We start from the raw sequence: 22,864 nt of genomic DNA on the forward strand, positions 1-22,864 counted from the left end.
TACATGCAAGCTGGTACTGTTAGGAACTTACATATAAGGAACTTATCACCAAAGTTGCAAGCTAGGACTTTATACTCATTTAATATGAATGTTAGCCAGACTATGCTGATGTCCCAACAGAGCTTGAGGGTGTTGCATCTTATATTGGATTATATATGCCCTACTAATGTGATGCTATCAACATGTTTTACCCAAATCTAATTCAATTTGATTACACTCATTCTTGAGAGCACCTCACAAAGTAACGCTTGTTATGTTTCATTTCAATGCCATTCCATGGCATTAACTATCTGGTCCATCATTCACCACTTTACCTGTTCTGTACATTTCCTCTTTGTATTAACTGTCTGGTCCTGTGTATGACCATGTCATGTTTTCATTTGTTTCAATTCATTTGTGAAACCTGGGCATCACTGGCTGGCCAGCATTTATTGCCCATCCCCAGTTGCCCTTGTTCAGAGGGCAGTTGAGAGTCAGCCACATTGCTGTGGCTCTGGAGTCACATGAAGGCCAGATTGGAAAAGGGTGGCAGATAGAGTCATGGAGTCATAGAGGTTTCTCGCATGGAAACAGGCCCTGCAGCCCAGCATGTCCATGCCACCCTTTTTTTCAACCCCGAAGCTAATCCCAATTGTCTGCATTTGGCCCATATCCCTTTATACCCATCGTACCCACGTAACTGTCGAAATGCTTTCTAAAAGACAAAATTGTACCCACCTCTACGACTACCTCTGGCAGCCTGTTCCAGACAATCCCCACCCTCTGTGTGAAAAAATTGCCCCTCTGGACCCTTTTGTATTTCTTCCCCCTCACCTTAAACCTATGCCCTCTACTTTTGGACCCCCCTACCTTTGGGAAAAGATATTGACTATCTAGCTGATCTATGCCCCTCATCATTTTCTAAACCTTGAGAGGATCACCCTCAGCCTCCTACGCTCCAGAGAAAACAGTCCCAGCCTATCCAGACTATCCTCATAACTTAATCCATCAAGTCCCAGTAACATCCTAGTAAATCTTTTCTGCACTCATTCCAGTTTAATAATATCTTTTCTATGATAGGGTGACCAGAATTGCACACAGTGTTCCAAGTGTGGCCTTACCAATGTCTTGAACCATGGATTTCCTTCCCAAAAGGACATGAATGAACCAGATGGGTTTTTAGAACAATGGTTTCGTGGCCATCAGTCAGTTCTTGAATTCAATAAAAGAAACTGGAATTAAATTCCGTCATCTGCTGTGATTCGAATCTGGGTCCCCAGAATATTAGCTGAGCTTCTGGATTAATAGTCTTGTGTTAATACCGCCAGGCCATTGCCTCCCCAAGCAAAAAAAAATTGTTGGTGAATTAATGTCTGTGATCAGTTTTTAACCGAGCCCTGTTTGCACCTTTCAAATATCATCGACTTACTTAAAAAAAAAGTCCGCTGGATTTGTGTTTAAAAACCAGTTCAATAACTTAACTCTTTTTAGAACATCACAGCAAACATTAACATCAAACCAACCCTGACCCTTATCCATTGTCACCCATTTACACAGCAGTGATCAGGACAGGTGCCAATGTGGAAAAAATGAGCCTACTATGGGGAGACATAGTGATATTGTCACCGGGTTAGTAATCCAGGGCTGCTCTCTGCACCTGGGTTCGAATCCCACCACAGCAGATGGTAAAGTCTGAATTGCGTAAAAATCGAGAATGAACCTCTAGGTCTACGATAAACTCGGTTTGTTCTCACTGGAATGACAGAGTTTGAGGGGTGACCCTGATCGAGGTTTACAAGATTATGAATGGCATGGACAGAGTGGATACTCAGATGCTCTTTCCAAGGGTAGAAAAGTCAGGTACTGGGGGGGACACAGGTTTAAGGTGCATGACGAAAAGTTTAGAGGAGATGTGCGAGGCAAGTTTTTTTACACAGAGGTTCGTGAATGTCTGGAACGCGCTGCCCAGGGAGGTGGTGGAAGCAGATATGATATTGGTATTTAAGGGGCAGCTAGACAGGTACATGAATAAGATGGGAATGGAAGGATATGGACTCTGTCAGCACATTTTTAGGTAGACATCATGATCGGCACAGGCTTGAGTGTCCCTGTGCTTTGTTCTCTTCGTCCCGTGATGACAATGAAACCATTGTCGATTGATGTGAAAACCCATCTGGTTCACTGAAGTTTAAACTTTAAACTTTGTTTAATGTCCTTTAGGGAAGGAAATCTGCCATCTTTATCTGACCTGGGCTGGGATGTTCCAGGCGTTCATGTCCCACCGCCACTGCACATGCGAGGGCGGAGAATGTGATGCTGAGCGGAATCTCAGCTCACCGCAGCGGGACCAGACAACCCTGCCATCGTCAATGGGTGAAAAGATCCCAGCCTTGGTCTACATGTGAATCCAAACCCTCCGGTCTGGTTTATCGGTGAGCAAACATACAGGCTTAGCTGCCCCTCGGGAATGGTGTGGCAAGCCAGTTACTTCAAGGGCAATTTGGAATGGACAATACATGTTGGTGCAGCCAATAACACCCACATCCCATCAATAAAAAAAAGAGAGGGCAAGGGAACCTTCATAGTGTGTGTTTTCTTTTCCCTGAAGTGGTTTGATAGGAAGAGTTTCTCAGTGAAATTACTGGAGTCATTAAGGCTTATTCTACTCGCCTACCTCTGCCAGTATATTGCATCTACAGTCTGCACAATTCAGTGAGATCAGTTTATAACCCACTTGAAATTCAGCTGTGAAGAGCCGAAACATTCTGTTTCTTCTGGTTTGACAGCAGTGACATTGTTACAAAAGATGCCAGTTGACATCCTTTGCACTGACATCCATACACAATGAATTTGAATGGGTTGCCTGCTCGGAGAAGTCATAACGTTAACTGTGTGCATTATCACGACATCTTTTCATAAATACTGCGCTTTGCTCACACTGCAGCGATGGAAAGATGCAGAAATGTAACAAAAGGTCGCGGATGATGAGAAACGCTTGATTGGAATTCAGTCAAAAAATGAGGAAGGAAGGAAGGAAAGGGGAGATAACTGTGGCGATAGTTCAGCACTTAAAATAGCGAGAAATACAATCAGAATCATTGGAAATGGATAGAACTCAATTACAAACGAAACAGCTTGAACATGAGAAGAAATTAGATTTTACGTGTCCAGATCATCAACAATGTGTCCTGGTCCCTCCACATTGACGCTACAGTTAAGAAAGCTGCTAATTTCTCGCTGAGAAAATGTCTGCAACAGTTCTCACCAACTTCTACAGATGCACCGTCAGAAGCATTCTTTCCAGTTATATCACAGCTTGGTATGGGCTCCTGCTCTGCCGAAGACTGCAAGGAACTACAAAAGCTCATCAATGTAGCCCAGTCCATCACTCAAACCAGCCTCCCATGCATTGACATTGTCTTCACTTCCCACTGCCTCAAAAAAGCAGCCAGCGTAATTAAGGACCTCACCCACCCCACTCATTCTCTCTTCCACCTTCTTCCATCGGGCAAAAGATACAAAAACCTGAGGTCACGCACCAAGCAACTCAAGAACACCTTCTTCCCTGCTGCCATCAGACTTTTGAATGGACCTTCCTCACATTAAGTTGGTCTTTCTCTGCACTCTAACTATGACTGTAACACCACATTCTGCACTCTGTCCTTTTCTTCTCTATGAACGGTATGCTTTGTCTGTATAGTGCACAAAAAAAACTTTTAACTGTGTACTGATGTATAATGAATAATAAATCAAATTACTTCTTGCAAGCTGTGCCTCGCATCCCTTCTAATTCGATCTTTTACTCCTGTTCTCTGCTTCTAAAACTTCACTCAAACTCTTTTAAACTCTCAAACCATGCTGACCTTCTAATTGTATCTTTTATTCTCGTTCTCTGCTTCTAAAACTTCACTCGAACTCTTCTAAACTCTCTACCCATGATTCAATGCTTCTGTGCTGCCTTCAAACTGCTGAAAGAATCTACCTTGCATTAAGCTGATCTTTCTCTACACCCTAGCTATGACTGTAACACTACATTCTGCACTCTCTCCTTTCCTTCACTATGAATGATATGCCTTGTCTGTATAGCGCACAAGAAACAATACTTTTCACAGTATAGTAATACATGTGACAATAATAAGTCAAATGAAATATGAGGTCCAATTTTTTTCCCCCTTTAACTATTTCCAGGAGTTCTAGAGATTTGTCATGCTGGAGATGTGCTATAACGTTGTGTTATCTTTTCTGTTTCCCATTCTGCGGAACGCAATGGGTTCTCTTCCCGCATGAAAAAATATACGTTATTGTTTCCCCTGTAAATATATCAGCAAACCAGACCGAAAGAAAAGAAACTTGAACACTGTCTCCGTGCACAGATTGCACCTTCACCCCAGAGATTCACCATGACATGTCTGCTAGAAGAATGGATATTGATGAGTTTCCACCATGTGGTGTGAGCCCTCAGGTATAAGATCCAGTTTATAACTAAAACTAATCATTTATTTAGCTTTGGAAGAAGTGTCATCTCTTGAGGTTTAAAAGGCAGAACTCTGACTGAGATTGAGAGATTGTTGAAGGCCTCAGGTGGTCGTTACTTCACTTCCAGTCAGTTGGGGAAAGCAAATTTTCAGTGAACGTCTGGAATTTGGAAAGCAACAATTGCCTTAACTGCTATAATAGAGAAAAATTCCACAATTGGAGGTAATCTGTTTGCGGGCTTTCTCTTGTATATTGTTGGTCTTATCATCAAAGCACAGGGCAGTGCTTATTGCTGTGCTACAGTGCTGAAAGAGGCCACTCAGCCCATCGAGTCTGCACTGACTGTCTCTAACAAGAACGTCTTACCCAAGCCCTATTCCCTGTCACCCCATGCATTTACCCTGCTAATCTCCATTCCCCCCACCCCGCCACTATCATCTTGGGATGCTAAAGGACAATTTCACATGGCCAGTCCACCCAAGCTGCACATCTTTGGATGAGTTACCTGCGTTCCTAGCTCTTCATCGTTGCATCTTTCCCAATCTGGTACCGGCTTAGGTTATTTGTGACATTGGTGGCAACTTCTTGTCAGCGAGAAAGTACCCTTGGGTTGCTGTATTTCAATGAGATTGTGTATGCACAGAGATGTTTCTGTTGCTATGCTACTCCTTGTAAAATCTGAGATGCATTCTGAAATACAATTTTATCAGAAATAGTGCTCAGAGCAGAGTGGCTGTGTTTTTTGCCTGCGCTGTTTTTATGCTCCCTTTGAGACAATCTCATAATTCAGCATTATGACCCAGCAAATAACTGTTGGTGCTCTGAATGAATGTATGATGCATTCAGATGGCATTCGTCTACCCATACTTTAATCTTGATTTCATCCTGTTATCTCTGTTACCTTTATCATCATTTATCACAGAATCCCAACAGTGCAAAAGGAGGCCATTCGGCCCATTGAGTCCTCACTGACCACAATCCCCACCCACACCCTATTCCCGTATCCCCGCATATTTACCCTAACTAATCCCCCTGACACTCGGATCAATTTAACATGGCCAGTCCACCTCACCCGCAGACTTTTGGTTGAGTTACTCAGAGAATCTTTCACAGTTTCACACTTGCCGCTGGGGGCACCTTATTCATGTCTTGTTAGGCCTTTTCACTCACACCAATTCCTAAGAGAAAGGGAAGACAGACTTGAAACTTCTTGCTGAGAAACGCACAAGGTTGTCTTAGCCTCGCCTCTCGTCTGACTAGACGTCCACATTTACAATAAGCAGCGTCAACACCCGACCCTACCCCATCTCACAGCTTCAGTGTTTTCTTAGCTCAAAGCCTCAGCTGATGTTATTTGTTACCAGTTTGACTGGCGTTGTTCTTTTCTTGCTGCTTCAGTAGCTTAAATGGGGTCTGTCTATTTTAACTCTGGGTTGTTTTACGATCCCCTGCATTCTTAGGAGGGCGGTCATGTGTTTTTGGACAGTTTTGTTTTCCTTCCCAGTGCGTTTGAGGCTTCAATTTCTGTTTGCTGCTGTTAGAGTTAAGTTTTAGAAGGGACAGCAAATGGAAAAGAAGCCTTTCTCTCTCTCTCTCTTTCACTCTCTCTTTCTCCTTGGTTTTTACTGTCTGAAAGTAAGGCCGTACCTTCCTGAAGGTGGGAATCTCTTGTTGGTGGCTTGACCAAAATCTACCTGGAGTTCTGGGAAGCTGTTCTGACTTCAAAGTGTTCACGGTGTGTCAGGAGGACCACTGGAACTCGTAAGACTGAGAGTCTTATTCTCCAACCAAAGAACTCATTCTCGTCTCACATGACCATTAGACTTGGCTGTGTTGAACCTGTTTAAAGGGTTTTATCCATGGCAAGGGTTTTGTTTGATTGGAACATTTTAGATATATTTATTGAGGGTTAAACATTATTTTGTTGTTTTGTTTTTATTTGCAATTGATAAAAGTTATTGTGAGTTTTTTCTCCGTACGTGTAAACTACATTCTGAAACAAACTTTGTTTAAAAAAAAGCTCCCTCGTGGGTTATTTGAATCATACCTGAAGTGAAGCCCATCATGCTTACCCCAGCCAAATTCAAGGTCCAGGCAGACTCCATTAAACACTTTGGAGTTTCTGAACTGAACCGTAACAACCCGTAACCCCACATATTTACCCTGCTAATCACCTGAACCTGCATGTCTTTGGATACTAAGGGGCAAGTTTGCACAACCAATCTACATATCTGTGGACTGTGGGAGGAGACCGGAGAATCCGGAGAAAACCCACACAGACATGGGGAGAATGTGCAAACTCCATGCAGACCATTGACCTGAGGCCGGGAATCGAACCTAGGCCCCTGGCACTGTGAGGCAGCAGTGCGAACCACTGTGCCATCTGTCAAGCATAACTCCGAAGACTCCAAAGAGGAGGGTGGGGGGGTGGGGCCACAGTGGCACAGTGGTTAACACTGCTGCCTCACAGCACCAGAGACCCAGGTTCAATTCCAGGGTTGGGTGACTTTCAGTGTGGAGTTTGCATGTTCTCCCCGTGTCTGCGTGGGTTTCCTCCAGGTGCTCCAGTTTCCTCCCACATTCCAAAGATGTGCGGGTTAGGTGGATTGGCCATGCTAAATTGACCCTGAGTCAAGGACAATACATGGGATTACAGGGGTAGGGACTAGGTGGGCATTGTTGTCGGTGCAGGCTCAGTGGGCCGAATGGCCTCCTTCTGCACTGTCAGGATTCAATGACTATCGAGGCAGGCCACAATCCTGTTTGAGTTTCATCCAAGAGAATATTGGAATGACTGGTGTCCCGTTGTGAGATGTGGGATAAATCCAGCCCAAGAATCAATGTAACAAAGAGTCACATGTGAAACTTAAGACCAAAATCTAGAATAAATAAGATGCTAAAACTTCTCAAACCTTTGGGAATCACTTCAGTTTGCACAATATTGGCCATGGTAGTTGCTGGAATTGACATGTAGGTCAGTGGCGTGGAGTTCTTCAACGGGAAGCTAAAATTCTCCATTTTAGCTTGAAAGGATTTAGTTAAACTGCAACAGACAACCCGGAATCTGGGCCACGGGTTTTTGGACTCGTCTTTTCCACCCTCTCAGTCGTGTAGCATAAGAAAGGTTTCAGTTTGTGCTGCACAATATCACATCACAGAAAGGCAGCACATCTCTGCAGCATTTTTCAATCACAGTGTTTTACAGCAGTCCATCGGGACTGTTTGCTGCACAAAGATAGTTATTTCATCAGCCTGTCCTCTAAGAATGAAAGCAACCCAAAATTGCTTTCATAATGGAAATAGGTGCAAACTATTTTTCCCATTGTGCTGCTGCTGTCAAAACACAGGTAATGTTTAAAACAGGAATATTTTGAACATGATGGCAGAAAACTCATTTTCTTCTTGTGCAGAAATGTACAGATTAGCCAGCTTCCAATCCTGAACTGACTGCTATGTGGGCAACTTTTACAGATGCTCCATAGAAAGCATTCTTTCTGGTTGTATCACAGCTTGGTATGGGCTCCTGCTCTGCCCAAGACCGCTAGGAACTACAAAAGGCTCATGAATGTCGCCCAATCCATCACGCAAACCAGCCTCCTGTCCATTGACTCTGTCTACACTTGCCGCTGCCTTGGGAAAAGCAGCCAGCAGAATTAAGGATCCCATGCACCCCGGACATTCTCTCTTCCACCTTCTTCCATCAGTAAAAAAAGACTGAAGTATAAGGTCGTGTACCAACTGACTCACGAACAGCTTCTTCCCTGCTGCTGTCAGACTTTTGACTGGACTGACCTTGAATTAAGTTGATGTTTCTCCACATTCTGGCTATGACTACATTACACTAACATCACATGCTGCTCTCTCTCATTCCTTTCGCAATGACCAGGATTGCGCGCAAGAAGCAATACTTTTCACTGCGTGCTAATACATGTGGCAATAATAACAGAGGATGAAATCAAACTGAGGATGGCCCGCAATCCTCACTTTCTTTTCTTCCCTTATGGGGATGTTGCTGGCTAGGCTAGCATTTCAGTCCATCCCTCGCTGCCCTTCAGTGGGTGTTGTTGAATCACCCTGTTGAACCGCAGTCCATGTGGTGTCAGTACGCCCGCAGTACTGTTAGGGTGAGAGTTTCCAGGATTTTGACTCAGCTGTAGTGAAGGAACGAATGATATGTTTCCAAGTCAGGATGATGTGTGGTTTGGAGAGGAAGTTACGGTCGGTGGTATCACCATTCCTCTGCTGCCCTTGTCCCTTGAGGTGGTGGTGGTCATATGTTTGGAAGTTGCTGTCACAGGACAGGAGCCTTGGTGAGTTCCCACAGTGCATCTTGTAGATGGAATGCTCTGCTTCCTTTGTGCATTGGTGTTGGAGATGAATGAATGTTGAAGGTGGTGCATGGGGTGCCAATCAAGCAGGCTGCTTTGTCCTGGATGATGTTGCGATTCTGGAGCCTTGCTGGAGCTGCACTCATCCAGCAAGTGGAGAGTGCTCCTTGACACCCCTGACCTGTGCCTTGTGGACAGTGGACAGGCTTTTGGGGAGTCAGGAGGTGAGTTACTCAGCACAGATGTTCCCAGCCTCTGACATAGTCTTGTAGCCACAAGAGTATAAACAACTCAGTTGAGTTGCTGACAGCTGTCACGTCTCCTTATTGTTCTCTGCTCTTCAGTTTGTGGACCAGTTATCTCACCAGCATCCAGCGAAGGGTGGCATGGTGGCACTGTGGTTAGCACTGCTGCCTCACAATGCCAGGGACCCGGGTTCGATTCCCGGCTTGGGTCACTGTCTGTGCGGAGTTTGCACATTCTCCGTGTACCTGCGTGGGTTTCCCCTGGGTGCTCTGGTTTCCTCCCACAGTCCAAAGATGTGTGGGCTAGGTGGATTGGCCATGCTAAATTGCCCCTTAGTGTTCAGAGGACTAGCTAGAATAAATGCATGGGGATAGGGCCTGGGTGGGATTGTGGTTGGTGCAGACTCAGTGGGCTGAATGGCCTCCTGCACTGCAGGGATTCTGTTCTAAGTTCCTGGAGAGACAGAGGGGTGTGGGGGGAACGTGACCAGGGGAAGGCAGTGATAGACAAGGCTGGGAAAGCACAGCTTCTCCTCCTGTCTCCACAGAAGGTTTTTCTTCATTCACAAATAAATCTACAGTGAATCGCGCTGCTCATCAATGATTAACTGAGAAGCTGGGTCTTCCAACAGGCCTTTGTGCCCTTTGTTAACCATTTCAGGGACCTGACCTGGTACCTCGTTTAGGCAGACAGGCTCCAGAATGAATCCCATTCTTGTTTGTGGCAGGATCTGTGGGTCAGGTTAGATGAAAGCAGGTCTCCGCTGAAAAGTTATCCCTTGCATTATTTTTCCAATTAAGGAATAGAAAAACACACGTCAGTTTCCTCCACAGAGCCTCAATGTTCCGAGACTCACACCCACTCCACAGTGTCCACAGACCTTACAGTCTCACCTATTTGCATCCTCCCAATTTTACCAGTCATTCAGGTCAGTGACGCGGTCTTGAGGTCTGTGAGTTAGAAGCGACAATTCTGCCAGGGTGGGATTGTTGTGGCTGGATGGGCCAAATGGCCTCCTTCTGCACTGTAGAGGTTCTTGATTTTGTGATTCAAAGCATCAGTACATTTCTTCCTTTCATAAAATGTATCAGCTCTACAGTCTGGAGAATTTCCAATATTTTAGCGTTTTCTCCCACACCAAATCTCTCAGTTCCACCTCATCTTGGTATTTTCCACCACAATGGCCAAAATGTTCCTGACCTGGGATTTTTCTTTCCTAGATACACTAAAGATCGGGCAAGAAAAGACCTCCATTTGTGTGCTCAGCGCAGTGAAATTGCAGAACTGTACTTTATGAAGTGATTTATTATTCTGTGACACAACAGAAATGACCTTGCTGGGTTGACAACCCATGGGTGCAGCATTTGTAATGAGTATCCAATGGCTACCAGAGTTCCACTATCACAATTTCTACTTCTCTTTGAGTAGATGCCGCAGTCGTACAGTGTAGTAAAAGCCCTTCAGCCCACCAGGTCTGCACTGACGATAACCACCGGGGCGGCATTGCTGCCTCACAGCACCAGGGACCCGGGTTCAATTCCCGGCTTGGGTCACTGACAGTGTGGAGTCTGCGCATTCTCCCCATGTCTGTGTGGGTTTCCCCCGGGTGCTCCGGTTTCCTCCCACAGTCCCAAAGACGTGCTGGTTAAGGTGCATTGACCATGCTAAATTCTCCCTCAATGTACCCGGAACAGGTGTCGGACTGTGACGACTAGAGGATTTTCACAGTAACTTCATTGCAGTGTTAATGTAAGCCTAGTTGTGAGGAATAAGTAAACTTCTACCGCTAAGGCCATGCTGATCCCATTTTCTTGCACTTTTCCCATTTCCTGAATGTTATGATATTTCAAGTGCTCATCCAAGTACTTTTTAAAGGTTATAAGGTTTCCCGCCTCCACGACCTTCCCAAACAGTGCACACCAAATTCCCACCATCCTCTGAGTGAAAAAACTTCTTCTCCAGTCCCCTCTGAATCTCCTATCCCTTACCCTAAATCTATGCCCCCTCATGATTGACCCCTCAATCAAGGGGAACAGCCGCTTCCTACCCACTTTGTTCATACCCTCCATAATCTTATCCACCTCAGTCATGTCCCCCCTCAGCTTTCTTGCTCTGAAGAAAACAAATCTATCTCGGGCTGCAGGGAGAAGCTTGGGAAGATATTGACTATCTACCTGGTCTGTGCCCCTCATTATTTTACAGACCTCAATAGGGTCATCCCTCAGCCTCCTATGCTCCAGAGAAAGGAAACTTTTTGGAAGGTATTTTGAGAGACAGGACCTACAGGCATTTAGAGATGCAAGGACTGATTAGGGACAGTCAGCATGGCTTTGCGAGTGGAAAATCATGTCTCACAAATTTGATTGAGTTTTTTGAAGGGGTAACCAAAAAGGTAGATGAGGGCTGTACAGTTGATGTTGTCTTTAGAGTTGTCCAGTTGATGGACTTTAGCAAGGCCTTTGACAAGGTATCATCGCATGATAGGTTGTTGCAGAAGGTTAAATCCCATGGGATCCAGGGTGAGATATCTAAATGGATACAAAGCCAGAGGATGGTTGTAGAGACTTTTTTTTTTCAAACTGGAGGCCTGTGACCTGCGGTGTGCCTCAGGTATCAGTGCTGGGCCCACTGTTATTTGTCATTTATATTAATGATTTGAATGAGAATACAGGGGGCATGATTAGTAAATTTGCAGATGACACCAAGATTGGTGGCATGGCAGACAGTGATGAAGGTATCTCCAATTGCGGCAGGATCTTGATCGATTGGGCCAGTGGGCTGACGAATGGTAGATGGAGTTTCATTTCGACAAACACGAGGTGGTGCATTTTGGTAGATTGAACCAGGGCAGGACTTACTTCAGTTAGTGGTAAGGTGTTGAGGAGAGTTACAGAACAAAGAGGTTTTGGAATTTATGTTCACAGCTCCTTGAAAGTGGAGTCACAGGTGGACAGAGTGGTGAAGAAGGCATTCAGTATGCTTGGTTTCATCAGTCAGAATGTTGAATACAGGAGTTGGGATGTCTTGTTGAAGTTGTATAAGACATTGGTAAGGCCACACTTGGGATACTGTGTACAATTCTGGTCACCCTATTATAAAAAGGATATTATTAAATTAGAAAGAATGCAGAAAAGATGCTCTCGGGACTTGATGGATTGAGTTACAAGGAGAGGCTGAATAGACTGGGACTTTTTCCTCTGGAGCATAGGAGGCTGACGGGTGACCTTATTGAGGTCTATAAAATAATGAGGGGCATAGACAAGGTAGATAGTCAATATCTTTTCCCAAAGGTAGGGGAGTCTAAAACGAGAGGGCATAGGTTTAAGGTGAGAGGGGAGAGATGCAAAAGTGTCCAGAGGGGCAATTTTTTCACACAGAGGGTGGTGAGTGTCTGGAACAAGCTGCCAAAGGTAGTAGTAGAGGTGGGTACAATTTTATCTTTTAAAAAGCATTTAGATAGTTACATGGGTACAATGGCTATAGAGGGATATGGGCCAAATGCGGGTAATTGGGACGAGTTTAGGGGTTTTACAACAAAAAAGGGTGGCATGAATAAGTTGGGCCGAAGGGCCTGTTTCCATGCTGTAGGTCTCTATGACCCTAATCTTTCCGATAACTCAAATGCTCCATCCCAGGCAGCATCCTGGTGAATCTCCTCTGTACTCCCTCGAGTGCAATCGCATCCTTCCTACAGTGAGATGACCAGAATTGCGCGCAGCACTTCATCTATAACCTGTGAAATCTGAATCATATTGAGAACCCAAAGAGTCACAAACCTGACCCCTTTGGAGAAGCACTGTACCTTCGTCCCACCGTCAAGCACTCTGCGGCTCTCTGGAGTCCCTCGTGTGCTCGTTCAGTTGTGCGAATGCATTGCGTCGCCCTGGCACGGGCCCCCAGTACCTGCCAGCAAGGCCCAACCTCAGCAGATGGGTGGCTGGTCAAAGTCCTGGCACTCACGCAACCAAAGCAGCAGGCGAAGAGCAAAAGCAAATCTAAATCACTGAACGGGCATTAGACTGGAAGGAATGAGCTCCCCCAGCGTTTTATTCTTCTGTCAGTGGGCTGAGATGAAGCAGGCAGATTGCCGGTTGCCTTTGCAAAATAACCGCTGGCTCTCATGCCTGCCAGCCGGCCTTGAAACCTTCACGTGGAAAAAAAATTGGAGAAATTACAACACAGAATGGAACAGCTAGGTCGCATCAATGCCCATACTATCTCGAGTTTGGAACTCTCCATTCATACATCTGTCCTTTCCCCATCCCAGTTGTCGAGCATCATTTTCAGTACTCAGTCAATTCCTTTACAAATATTGTTCTGCCTATCTTCCCACCCATTCACGGTGAAGCATTCCCTTGTTCAAATAATCTTCAGTGGGAGTGAATAACCTTGATCTTCCATCGAAGATCTTCAGCCCTCGTCCCATTTATTGATGGTAATTACATTTATAAATTCATGTGTTTGCGCTCATGACGCTGACAATTGTTTTTGTTTCAATATCAGGGATCCGTATGTTGGTTCCGCTGGGGGCGATTCCAGAGGGGAATTCGTGGGAAATGTATATTGCAGTAAATCAAGGAGAAAACAGGTAGGAGCAACCAAATATTCCAGGGGACGGGACTTCTAAATTCTGTAGGCAACGGAACGGGGCGAGTTGCGATCTGCGTGTTTGGGATTCCATGTACTCCAGGTTGCAGGAAAAGTTGAGCGGTCAACTGAACTGGAGAATTGGATTTATTAAAGAGTTACCTTTCAATGTCCAAAAGTTCAGGGCCAAAGGAGCAATCTGTAAAACACACTGAAGTTCCTGGTCATTTTTGAGCTGTCAGTCCGATCTTAGATTTGGCTTCGGAGCATTACATCTCAGAAAGCATGAAATTATGCTGTTTGTCGAGAATATTTTTAATCGTAAATAATTAAAGCTTTGGAATCTAATTGCATGGTTTTAAAAAAAGTAAAACATAGTCATTATATATTCACAGTGCTTCATTTCATTAGCACTTTGCTATTGAAAGTTCTAACTGAAATATCAGAACTATTAAGGGTATTTATTAAAAATAATTAGCTTCACATCAGCTAATTATAGATTGTTATAATAACACATGAGTGCACTTCTAATTATGTTGAGATTGGGTGTATCTCTCCTGGTGATTCACCTCGTTCTTAACAAAACATTACTGATTGTTGCATTCTGCCAACATATGCCATCTAATTGACAGGAATTACATCTTTAAGTGCTTTAGTCTCGGTTGCTTCATATAGAAAGAGTTGGATTTACCTTGCGCATTTCAGGATCTCGTGAGATCCTGAGGCGTTTCGCAGACAGTGAAGTACTTTCGATGTGTGTGCACCCAAGAGTCCTGCTTCGGAACACTACGAAGTAGTCTTGAAAGTATGAGCCACAAATCTTGATTTATAACTGCATACATATGTCAAGGGTACAGGTGGCTGAATGTAACCTCAGTCTTGTTCCATTTCTGTCCATCTCCAGACTGACCTTAACGCTGGGTGATGTGTCTTCTTGACTGTATGGAAGGTGCTGTACTCATTCCCACATTAACTCTGTCTGCCTCTACTGCAACGCTACCCGTTGCAATGTAAGAGGGCTGGAATTCTCCAGTCCCGCCGGCAGCGCACCTCCACCCACGGGTTTCCCGCCGGCCTTGGGGGTGACATCCATGGGAATTCCCACTGACAGCGGTGGCAGGACCGGAAAATCCCACCGCCATCAAAAAACGCACCACCTCTCGCCAGCAGGAAACACGCAGCTGGGAGGCCGGAGAATCTCGCCTGCCACGCAGCAACCCATTTATGTGCCGCAGGTCCCACGACAGATAAATAAGTAGATACGAAAGCAGAATACTGAGGGTTCTGGGAACCTGAAATTAAAAATCAGAAAGTGCTAGGTCAGGGAAAGAAAAACAGAGCTTCAGGGCTGTGACATGTCATGAGAACGGTTCAGGTCGAAGGTACAGTAAGAAGTCTCACAACACCAGGTTTATTTGGTAGCACAAGCTTTCAGAGTTTCGCTCCTTCTTCAGGTGAAAGGTGGAAGGTCACAGCCCACAAACACAAATACTGTCAGATTTCTAACCTTCTTGCTTCTTTCAGTTCTTCCGACATTCCGTCGACTTGTCACAATGCTGGTTGATAACCCTTCCAATCAGTTCTATTTGGCGGGCGGTTTCACAGCCAGATCCCATGAACCCTCCCCCGTTTATCCAGGCTGGGGACTGACACTCATACGTGCCAGCTTGCCTGCGCCAGTGGGTTCTTCCTTGGCCGGCAAGTCCTGGACTTGGACTCTGCTGGCTCAGGGAAAGGAGAGCAATTCACTTTACCACGCTAGTCCTGTCTCCTCAGAATTTTCAGCATTTACTGTAAAAGGGATAATCTGTTTGAGCGAAGTTAGCCTTTGGTGCCATGGGCTTTTTTATGTACATCTGAGAGAGCGGGCAGGTCTTAGTTTGAAGCCTCAATGTATTGGTGAATGCGAGCAGAGTATGATAACTGATGCATGGCCTAGTGATATCGTTGCTAGACTTTTAATCCAGAAACTCAGCTCATGCTCTGTGGACCCGGGTTCGAATCCCGCCATGGCCAAAAAAAAATTTGGAATTAAGAATCTTTGGATGACCATGAAACCATTGTCAATTGACGGAAAAGCCCATCTGGTTCACTGATGTCCTTTAGGGAAGGAAATCTACCGCCCTTACCTGGTCTGGCCCACCTCTGACTCCAGATCTAGGAGATTTTCATAGGAACTTCACTGCAGTGTTAATGTAAGCTTACTTATGACATGAATACTTAAACTTGGCAATGTGGTTGACTCTCAATTGCCTTCTGAAGTGTCCAAGCGAGACACTCAGTTGTATCAGTGATGCAAGAAGACAGCTCATCACCATCTTCTCAGGGGCAACTGGGGATGGCCAACAGATGTTGGCCCAGCCAGCGATGCCCATGACCCAAAAAAGAATAAAAAACAAACTGTGCAGTTTTCTGGATAAGCCAAAAATCTCATCATCATTTTCCAAAATTTTCCCATCCATAAAATCTCTTCACAACCTGAAAAAAAGGATGATAATTTACCTCACAGACGCAGAGCATTGTGAAACCAACATGACAAATGTGCAATCTTGCTTCCCACCCTGTGTGCCTACATCATGGCAAGTGCTCAAGCTACCATTCATCTTGCCTTGGCACGGGAACAAGAGTAAAATCCACTCTCATCACGGCGACATTTCCCATGTCCTCACCTTGGCAGCGAATTTTAACAAAGACAAGTGTGACCAATACAAAACTGGACTTGTGATACAGGAACCTGATAAACAAGGGGACAGGAATACGTGCATGAGGGAGCAGGATTAGTCTGAGTGCAGATCATACGTATATACATGACAGATAAATTCAGTCAACTATACAGGAGTCACAATCAATTGGGCGTTTGAGTGCCCCAAGCAAAAATTGTTGAGGTTGAGCCCCAGCTTTGTAAAAAAATGATTTATGAGCTGCGGACGTTGCTGGCCAGACCAACATTTATTGCTGATCCCTAGTTGTCCTTGGGAAGGTGGTGGTGGTGGTGGTGGGAAGGTTGCATCGTTGCAGTCCCTGAGGTGCAGATATATCCACAGTGCTGTTATGGAGGGAGCTCCAGGATTTTGACCCAGTGACAGTGAAGGAACAGCGATATAATTCCAAATCAGAATGGTGACTGACTTGGAAGAGAACCCCCAGGTGGCGGTGCTCTCAGGTGTCTGCTGCCGTTGTCCTCCTAGATGGGTTTAGAAGCCATGAGCCTTGGTGAGTTTGTGCAGTATGTCTTGTAGGTGACAGACACTTCTGCCACAGTTTGTTGGTGATGGAGGGATTGAATGTTGGTGGAAGGAGTAGCAATCAAGTGGGCAACTTATCCCTGGATGGTGTTGAGCTTCTTGAGTGTTGTTGGAACTGCGCTCATCCAGCAAGTGGGGAGTGTTCCATCACACTCCTGACTGGTGGTGGACAGGCTTTGGGGAGTCAGGAGGTGAGCTACTCACCACAGGATTCCGAGCCTTTGACCTGCTGGTAGTCACAGCTTTATATGGCTGTTCCAGTCAATGGTAACCCCCAGAATTGATTGTGGAGGATTCAGCAATGATAATTCCATTGAATGTCAAGGGGCAATGGTGAGATCCTCTCTTGTTGGTGATGATCATTACCTGGTACTTGTGTGGCACGGATGTTACTTGCCACTCATCATAGAAACACAGAAAATCAAAGCAGGAGGAGGCCATTTGGCCCTTCGAGCCTGCTCTGCCATTCATTTTGATCATGGACTGATCATCAAATTCAATATCCTGATTCCCCCTGTCCTCTTCCCCCCATATCCCTTGATTCCAAAGCTATATCTAATTCCTTCTTGAAATCACACAACGCTTTGGCCTCAGCTGCTTTCTGTGGTAGTGAGTTGCACACATTCACCACTTTCTGAGTAAAGAAATTTCTCCTTACCTCATTTGTATAAGGTTTACCTCTTATCCTCAAACTGTGACCCCTAGTTCTGGACTCCCCCCACCATTGGGAACATTCATTCTAATCTACCCTGTCTCATCCTGTTAGAACTTTGTAAGTTTCCGTGAGATCCCCTCTCACTCACATTAATACAATCCAAATCGACTTAGTCTCTCCTCCTATGACAGACCTGCCATCCCAGGAATCAGACTGATGAACCTTCGCTGTACTCCCTCTATAGCAAGGACATCCTTCCTCAGAGAAGGTACGGTAGCACAGTGGTTAGCACTGCTGCGTCACAGCTCCAAGGACCTGAGTTCGATTCCCGGTTTGGGTCACTGTCTGCGTGGAGTTTGCACATTCTCCTCATGTCTGTATGGGTTTCCTCCAGATTTCCTCCGGGTTAGCTTGATTGGCCATGCTAAAATTGTCCTCCGTGTCCTGAGATTGTAGGTTCGAGGGATTGGTGGGTAAATATGTCGGGATATGGGGGTAGGATCTGGGTGGGAATCTGGTCAGTGCAGACTCGATGGGCCAAATGGCCTTTTTCTATACTGTAGGGTTTCTGTTTCTATGGCACCAAAACTACACACAGTACTCCAGGTGTGGCCTCGCTCATGTCCTGCATATTTTCAGTAAAACATGCCTCTCCATGTACTCAAATCCTCCAACTGTGAAGGCCAAAATACCATTTGCGTTCTTTACTGCTCGCTGTATCTGCACACTTACTGTCAGCAACTGATGCATGAGGACACCAAGATCTCGCTGAGTAACCACCTCTCCCAATTTACTCCCATTCAAATAATAATCTGTCTCCCTATTATTGCTACCCAAGTGGATAACCTCACATTTATCCACATTATACTGTGTCTGCCATGCATATGCCTGCACACTCAGCCTGTCCAAATCACGCTGAAGTGTCTCTGCATCCTCCCCACCCAACTTTATATCAACCCAAGCCTGGATATTATCCAGATCTTGCTGCATTTGATGTTACACAGACTAGCTTAAGTGACTCCCCTTGTTTAACTTGCCGACAGTGCTCCCAGAATGATACAGCAGTTCATTGAGGAGAGGCTCAGCCTCAAAAGGCCGTTGAACGCTGCCGATGGTGCCCTGGGCTCTTGTTCTTCCAGCCTGCCACCAGAGTAGAGCGACACCCAACGGGAAGAGAATAGCTACGCAACAAAACCTTGGCTGAATTATTATTTTTCAAAGCGATGTTGATCTGTCATTCTACTGGCAAATTACAATTCACAAAATCTCAGACTGTTCTGACAGTGCTGCAGTGACAGTCACAGCACGACAATAATCAAAAGCCTGCAGACTTGTCAGTGAAATAATCCGGAGAGATAACACCAAGCAGACAGATAAGAAAAAAGAGAATGAGAAAGAGTGGAAGTCCTGCAGTCAATGCCACCATCACTCCAGTATCCTTGCATGCTTCAGAACTCTCTGGGTGGTCTTCTCACAGAATGGAGGAAATTAATTAAGCTTTCACAAGTCCGAACTTCCTTGATCAATGTAGCATTTGCTTGTCTGATGGACTTAAAAGAAAGTCTATCCCCGTTGAGCGCTGCCAATGCCAAACTTCACCCAAGCCTGAGGAAAAGTGACTTCAGACGTGGAAATAGTTTCAAATTTATTTATTATCGTCACAAGTAGGCTTACACTTAACACTGCAATGAAGTGACTGTGAAAATCTCCTCGGCGGCATGGTGGTCAGTACTGCTGCTTCACAGTGCCAGGGACCCGGGTTCGATTCCTGGCTTAGGTCGCTGTCTGTGTGGAGTCTGCACATTCTCCCCGTGTCTGCATGGGTTTCCTCCGGCTGCTTTGGTTTCCTCCCACAGTCCAAAAGACGTGCTGGATAGGTTCATTGACCTGAACCTTACCAGAGTGTGGCGACGAGGGGATTTTTCACAGTTACTTCATTGCAGTGTTAATGTAAGCCTTACTTGTGACAAATAAATAAACCTTACTTTAGTTGCCACATCCCGGCACCTGTTCAGGTGCACTGAGGGAGATTTTAGCACAGCCAATGCACCTAACAAGCATGTCTTTCAGAGTGTGGGAGGAAACCGGAGCATCAGGAGGTAACCCACACAGACACGGTCAGAATGTGCAAATTCCATATAGACAGTGGCTCAAGCTGGCAATTGAACCCAGATCCCTGGCACTGTGAGGCAACAGTGCTAACCACTGTGCCATCCACTCATCAGAGTGGACACTTCAAAAGAATGCCAGAATAAGAGGAAAACACTACTGTATGCTGGAAGGGAAGAGAATGCCAATTGATTGGCAAGTGGACATGGAATGAGTGAGCAAATGGCTGTCACTGAAATGAGTGCTGGTGTGATGCTCGGTCTGCAGGCCATCGACGTAGCATTACACTGGGCCAAGACTGGGGGAGTGTCTCAAACAGCACCCTCCCTTTTGCTGTTCACAATGGACAAGTTACAGACCACTCCCAACCAGCCTGTGCTTGAAGAATTGAAAGCACAGTGTCCAACATGAGACATTATTCTGCAGTTGGATAATATTTCTTAGATAGTCCTCAGCATGTCAGGAATTACCAATTTAAGATTATTCGTTGGGCTGGCAGTGTGCATGTATTGGAAGCTGCATACATTAGCACACATGGGTTCTTTGCAGACAGAAAGAACATGTACACATGTTGTGCTTGTTCCAGTGAAACAAGACAAGTGACAACTGTTCACTGACCCACTCCCCAGGGCAATGTCTTGACCAATCAGAATCAAGCTGCCTGGTTTAAATTTGGTTATCTGTCAGTCTCCACCAATCAGAATCCACTTGCAAACCAATCCACATTCTCTCTTCCCACAGAGTATAAATGGCGGTTTTTCTCCCTGATATTGGTATTCTCACAAAGTGCTCTGATGAGTGCATGATGAAAAACTTTGGCATGTTTCTCCTTCTTTCAGCAACGCTCAAGTTCTGTACAACCAAATGGCTATTTGTTTGCTAACTGGGCTTGAGCACGTTGGTTGTTGCCAGCTTCTCTGAATGATGGTGCTTTGTTTAGCCTTTTGCTTCTCACCATTGCTGCACACAAGGTCAATTAATTCAATAGATGGGGAAAGAAATTTCCATGATTTGTTGCAGAATTTTGGCAGGCTACGCCTCAGGCTCTAACTTCTGGGTTCCCCTTGACCCCACGATGGAATTTCCCCCAAACTGCACCTGCATCTGTATGGGATTCCAACCACTCCCCCCCACCGATCCCACCAACTTTTGAACCTGACTCCATGCCCCCCACCCTCCCTCTCCACCCAACGCCTGACCTGATCTTCAATCCCTGGACCCTGCCCTCCCACTCCACCCAATGTCCGAACCCCTTCCCACCCACCGCACCCCCGCCCCTCCATGATGTCCGACTGCCCCAAATCCTGATGTCTTGTCTGACCTCCCCTCCACCCCACTTTCCAATCTCCCCCACCCTGCCACATCCTATCCACTCACCTTAGACACTTGAATCCTTCCCAGTGCGCCATTTTTAGTGGGACCTTTAGTCAGGTTATCTACGCTGTGGCAACTAGTGCAGTTAAAACAAAAAGGAGGCATGGTCCCCTTCACACCGACTCTTCAAGACTTTGATGCTGGGCTTCAGAGACAGCCGCAATGCCCGGATCTCGCCAGGCCTGTGTCAGAAGGCTGGATGAAACAGGGGTGGAGGAACTCTGGTGCAGCTAAGTGGGCCCAGCAAGGCAGTACAATGCTTGTTACCACTCCGAGGAAGTTGTAGCAATTAGTTTGGTGGCCACTGCTCTTGGACTCTTGGTCTGTGTCTTTCGTTGAAATGCCTTAACAGCTTTATTTTCTCAACACAGAAGAAGTGACAATTGTCACTTCAGGGATTGGAATACATTCCCAATTTAAGTGCCCAGTGGGAAGCCTGAGCCTTTCCACACGTACAGCAAAGCTCTCTAAATCCTTCTGCAACGTCCCCAGGGATGTACCCAAAACCCAGAGCGACAGTCCTTATCGGATTTGGGTAACTTGTCTATTTTAGTCCACACCAGCTACCCTCGTGGCCTCTCTCTGTCTGATTGCTTATCAAACTACTCCTGTGCACTGGAAACCTCGTGTCACCTCCCCACCCCGAGCAAATGGCTTGAGACCACTTAACTCCATCTCCTGCATTGCAATAAACTCATCTTTAAAAAGCGAGTCAGTTCTGCCCGTGAAGCCGTGGGTTGGGATGCCGTCATGCGTGACTGCAAGTAATTTGAACAGCAGGTGAGGTCTGCGGTAAGGACCCCAAGGCAGCTTTATGCTGTTGCAGGCAAGTTGCAGTGTCGAAGCATGAATCAGCAACACAGGAGCAATAGATTTGACGCAGCCAGTGAAGGCCTGGCTTGGTTATCTGCGGGTTGAACTCATAATCCAATAACCACACAGATCAAAGTTGTACCAGCATGATCCCTCAGCGTGGTCTCATCTGCTTCTGGGACGGCACAGTGGTTAGCACTTTTGCCCCACAGCATCAGGGATCTGGGTTCAATTCCCGGCTTGGGTCATTGTCTGTGTGGAGTCTGCATGTTCTCCCCGTGTCTGTGTGGGTTTCCTCCAGGAGCTCCAGTTTCCTCCCACAGTCTGAAAGACGTTCTGGTTAGGTACGTTGACTCGAACAAGTGCCGAAATGTGGCGACAAGGGGAATTTCACAGTAACTTCATTGCAGTGTTAATGTAAGCCAACGTGACAAATAAATAAACTTTCATTCTCTTGCCTCATTGTATTTTCATTCAGTCTGTTTTCTAAGTTTTAAATTTAAGTTTATTTATTAATGTCACAAGTAGGCTTACATGAACACTGCATAAAGTTATTGTGAAAAAGTCCCCAGCTGCCACACTCCGGCGCCTGTTCGGGTATACTGAGGGACAATTCAGCATGGCCAATACATCTAACCAGCACGTCTTTTGGACTGTGGGAGGAAACCAGAGCGCCTGGAGGAAACCTGCGCAGACATGGGGAGAACATGCAGACTCCACACAGAGAGTGACCCGAGCCGGGAATCGAACCCAGTTCCCTGGCACTGTGAGGCAACAGTACTGACCGCTGTGCCACTGTGCTGCCGATTTCAGTGGTCACATGCTTTGGCTCACACTGGCACCTCAATCTTTTAAGGACTCATACACTTCATGCAGGTACATTCCTGGCGATATTGGTGAAATCATCATTTGTTGTAGGATAGGGGAACAGAGTGGAAAGTAAAACTAAGGCCACAACCAGATTAGCGATGATCTTGGTGATAGGTAGAGGCAGGCTCAAAGGGCCAAATGGCCCACCCTTGCTCCTCGGTCCACCTTGCAGTCAAGTACCT

At 45.8% G+C, this 22,864-nt stretch overlaps 1 protein-coding gene across 1 annotated transcript in view; it reads left to right on the forward strand.

Annotated features, from left to right (window-relative positions):
* LOC145361196 (netrin receptor UNC5D-like) overlaps window positions 1–22,864 on the forward strand; it is a 473,587-nt gene that overhangs the window by 406,377 nt on the left and 44,346 nt on the right. Inside the window, exon 11 of the mRNA XM_080216836.1 lies at window positions 13,533–13,617. Within this exon, the coding sequence (XP_080072962.1) occupies window positions 13,533–13,617 (85 nt within the window). The remainder of the gene's footprint in view (window positions 1–13,532; window positions 13,618–22,864) is intronic.

The sequence above is a fragment of the Carcharhinus amblyrhynchos genome, chromosome 34 (assembly GCF_965287045.1).
Source record: "Carcharhinus amblyrhynchos chromosome 34, sCarAmb.v2.hapA, whole genome shotgun sequence".
Taxonomy (NCBI): domain Eukaryota; kingdom Metazoa; phylum Chordata; class Chondrichthyes; order Carcharhiniformes; family Carcharhinidae; genus Carcharhinus; species Carcharhinus amblyrhynchos.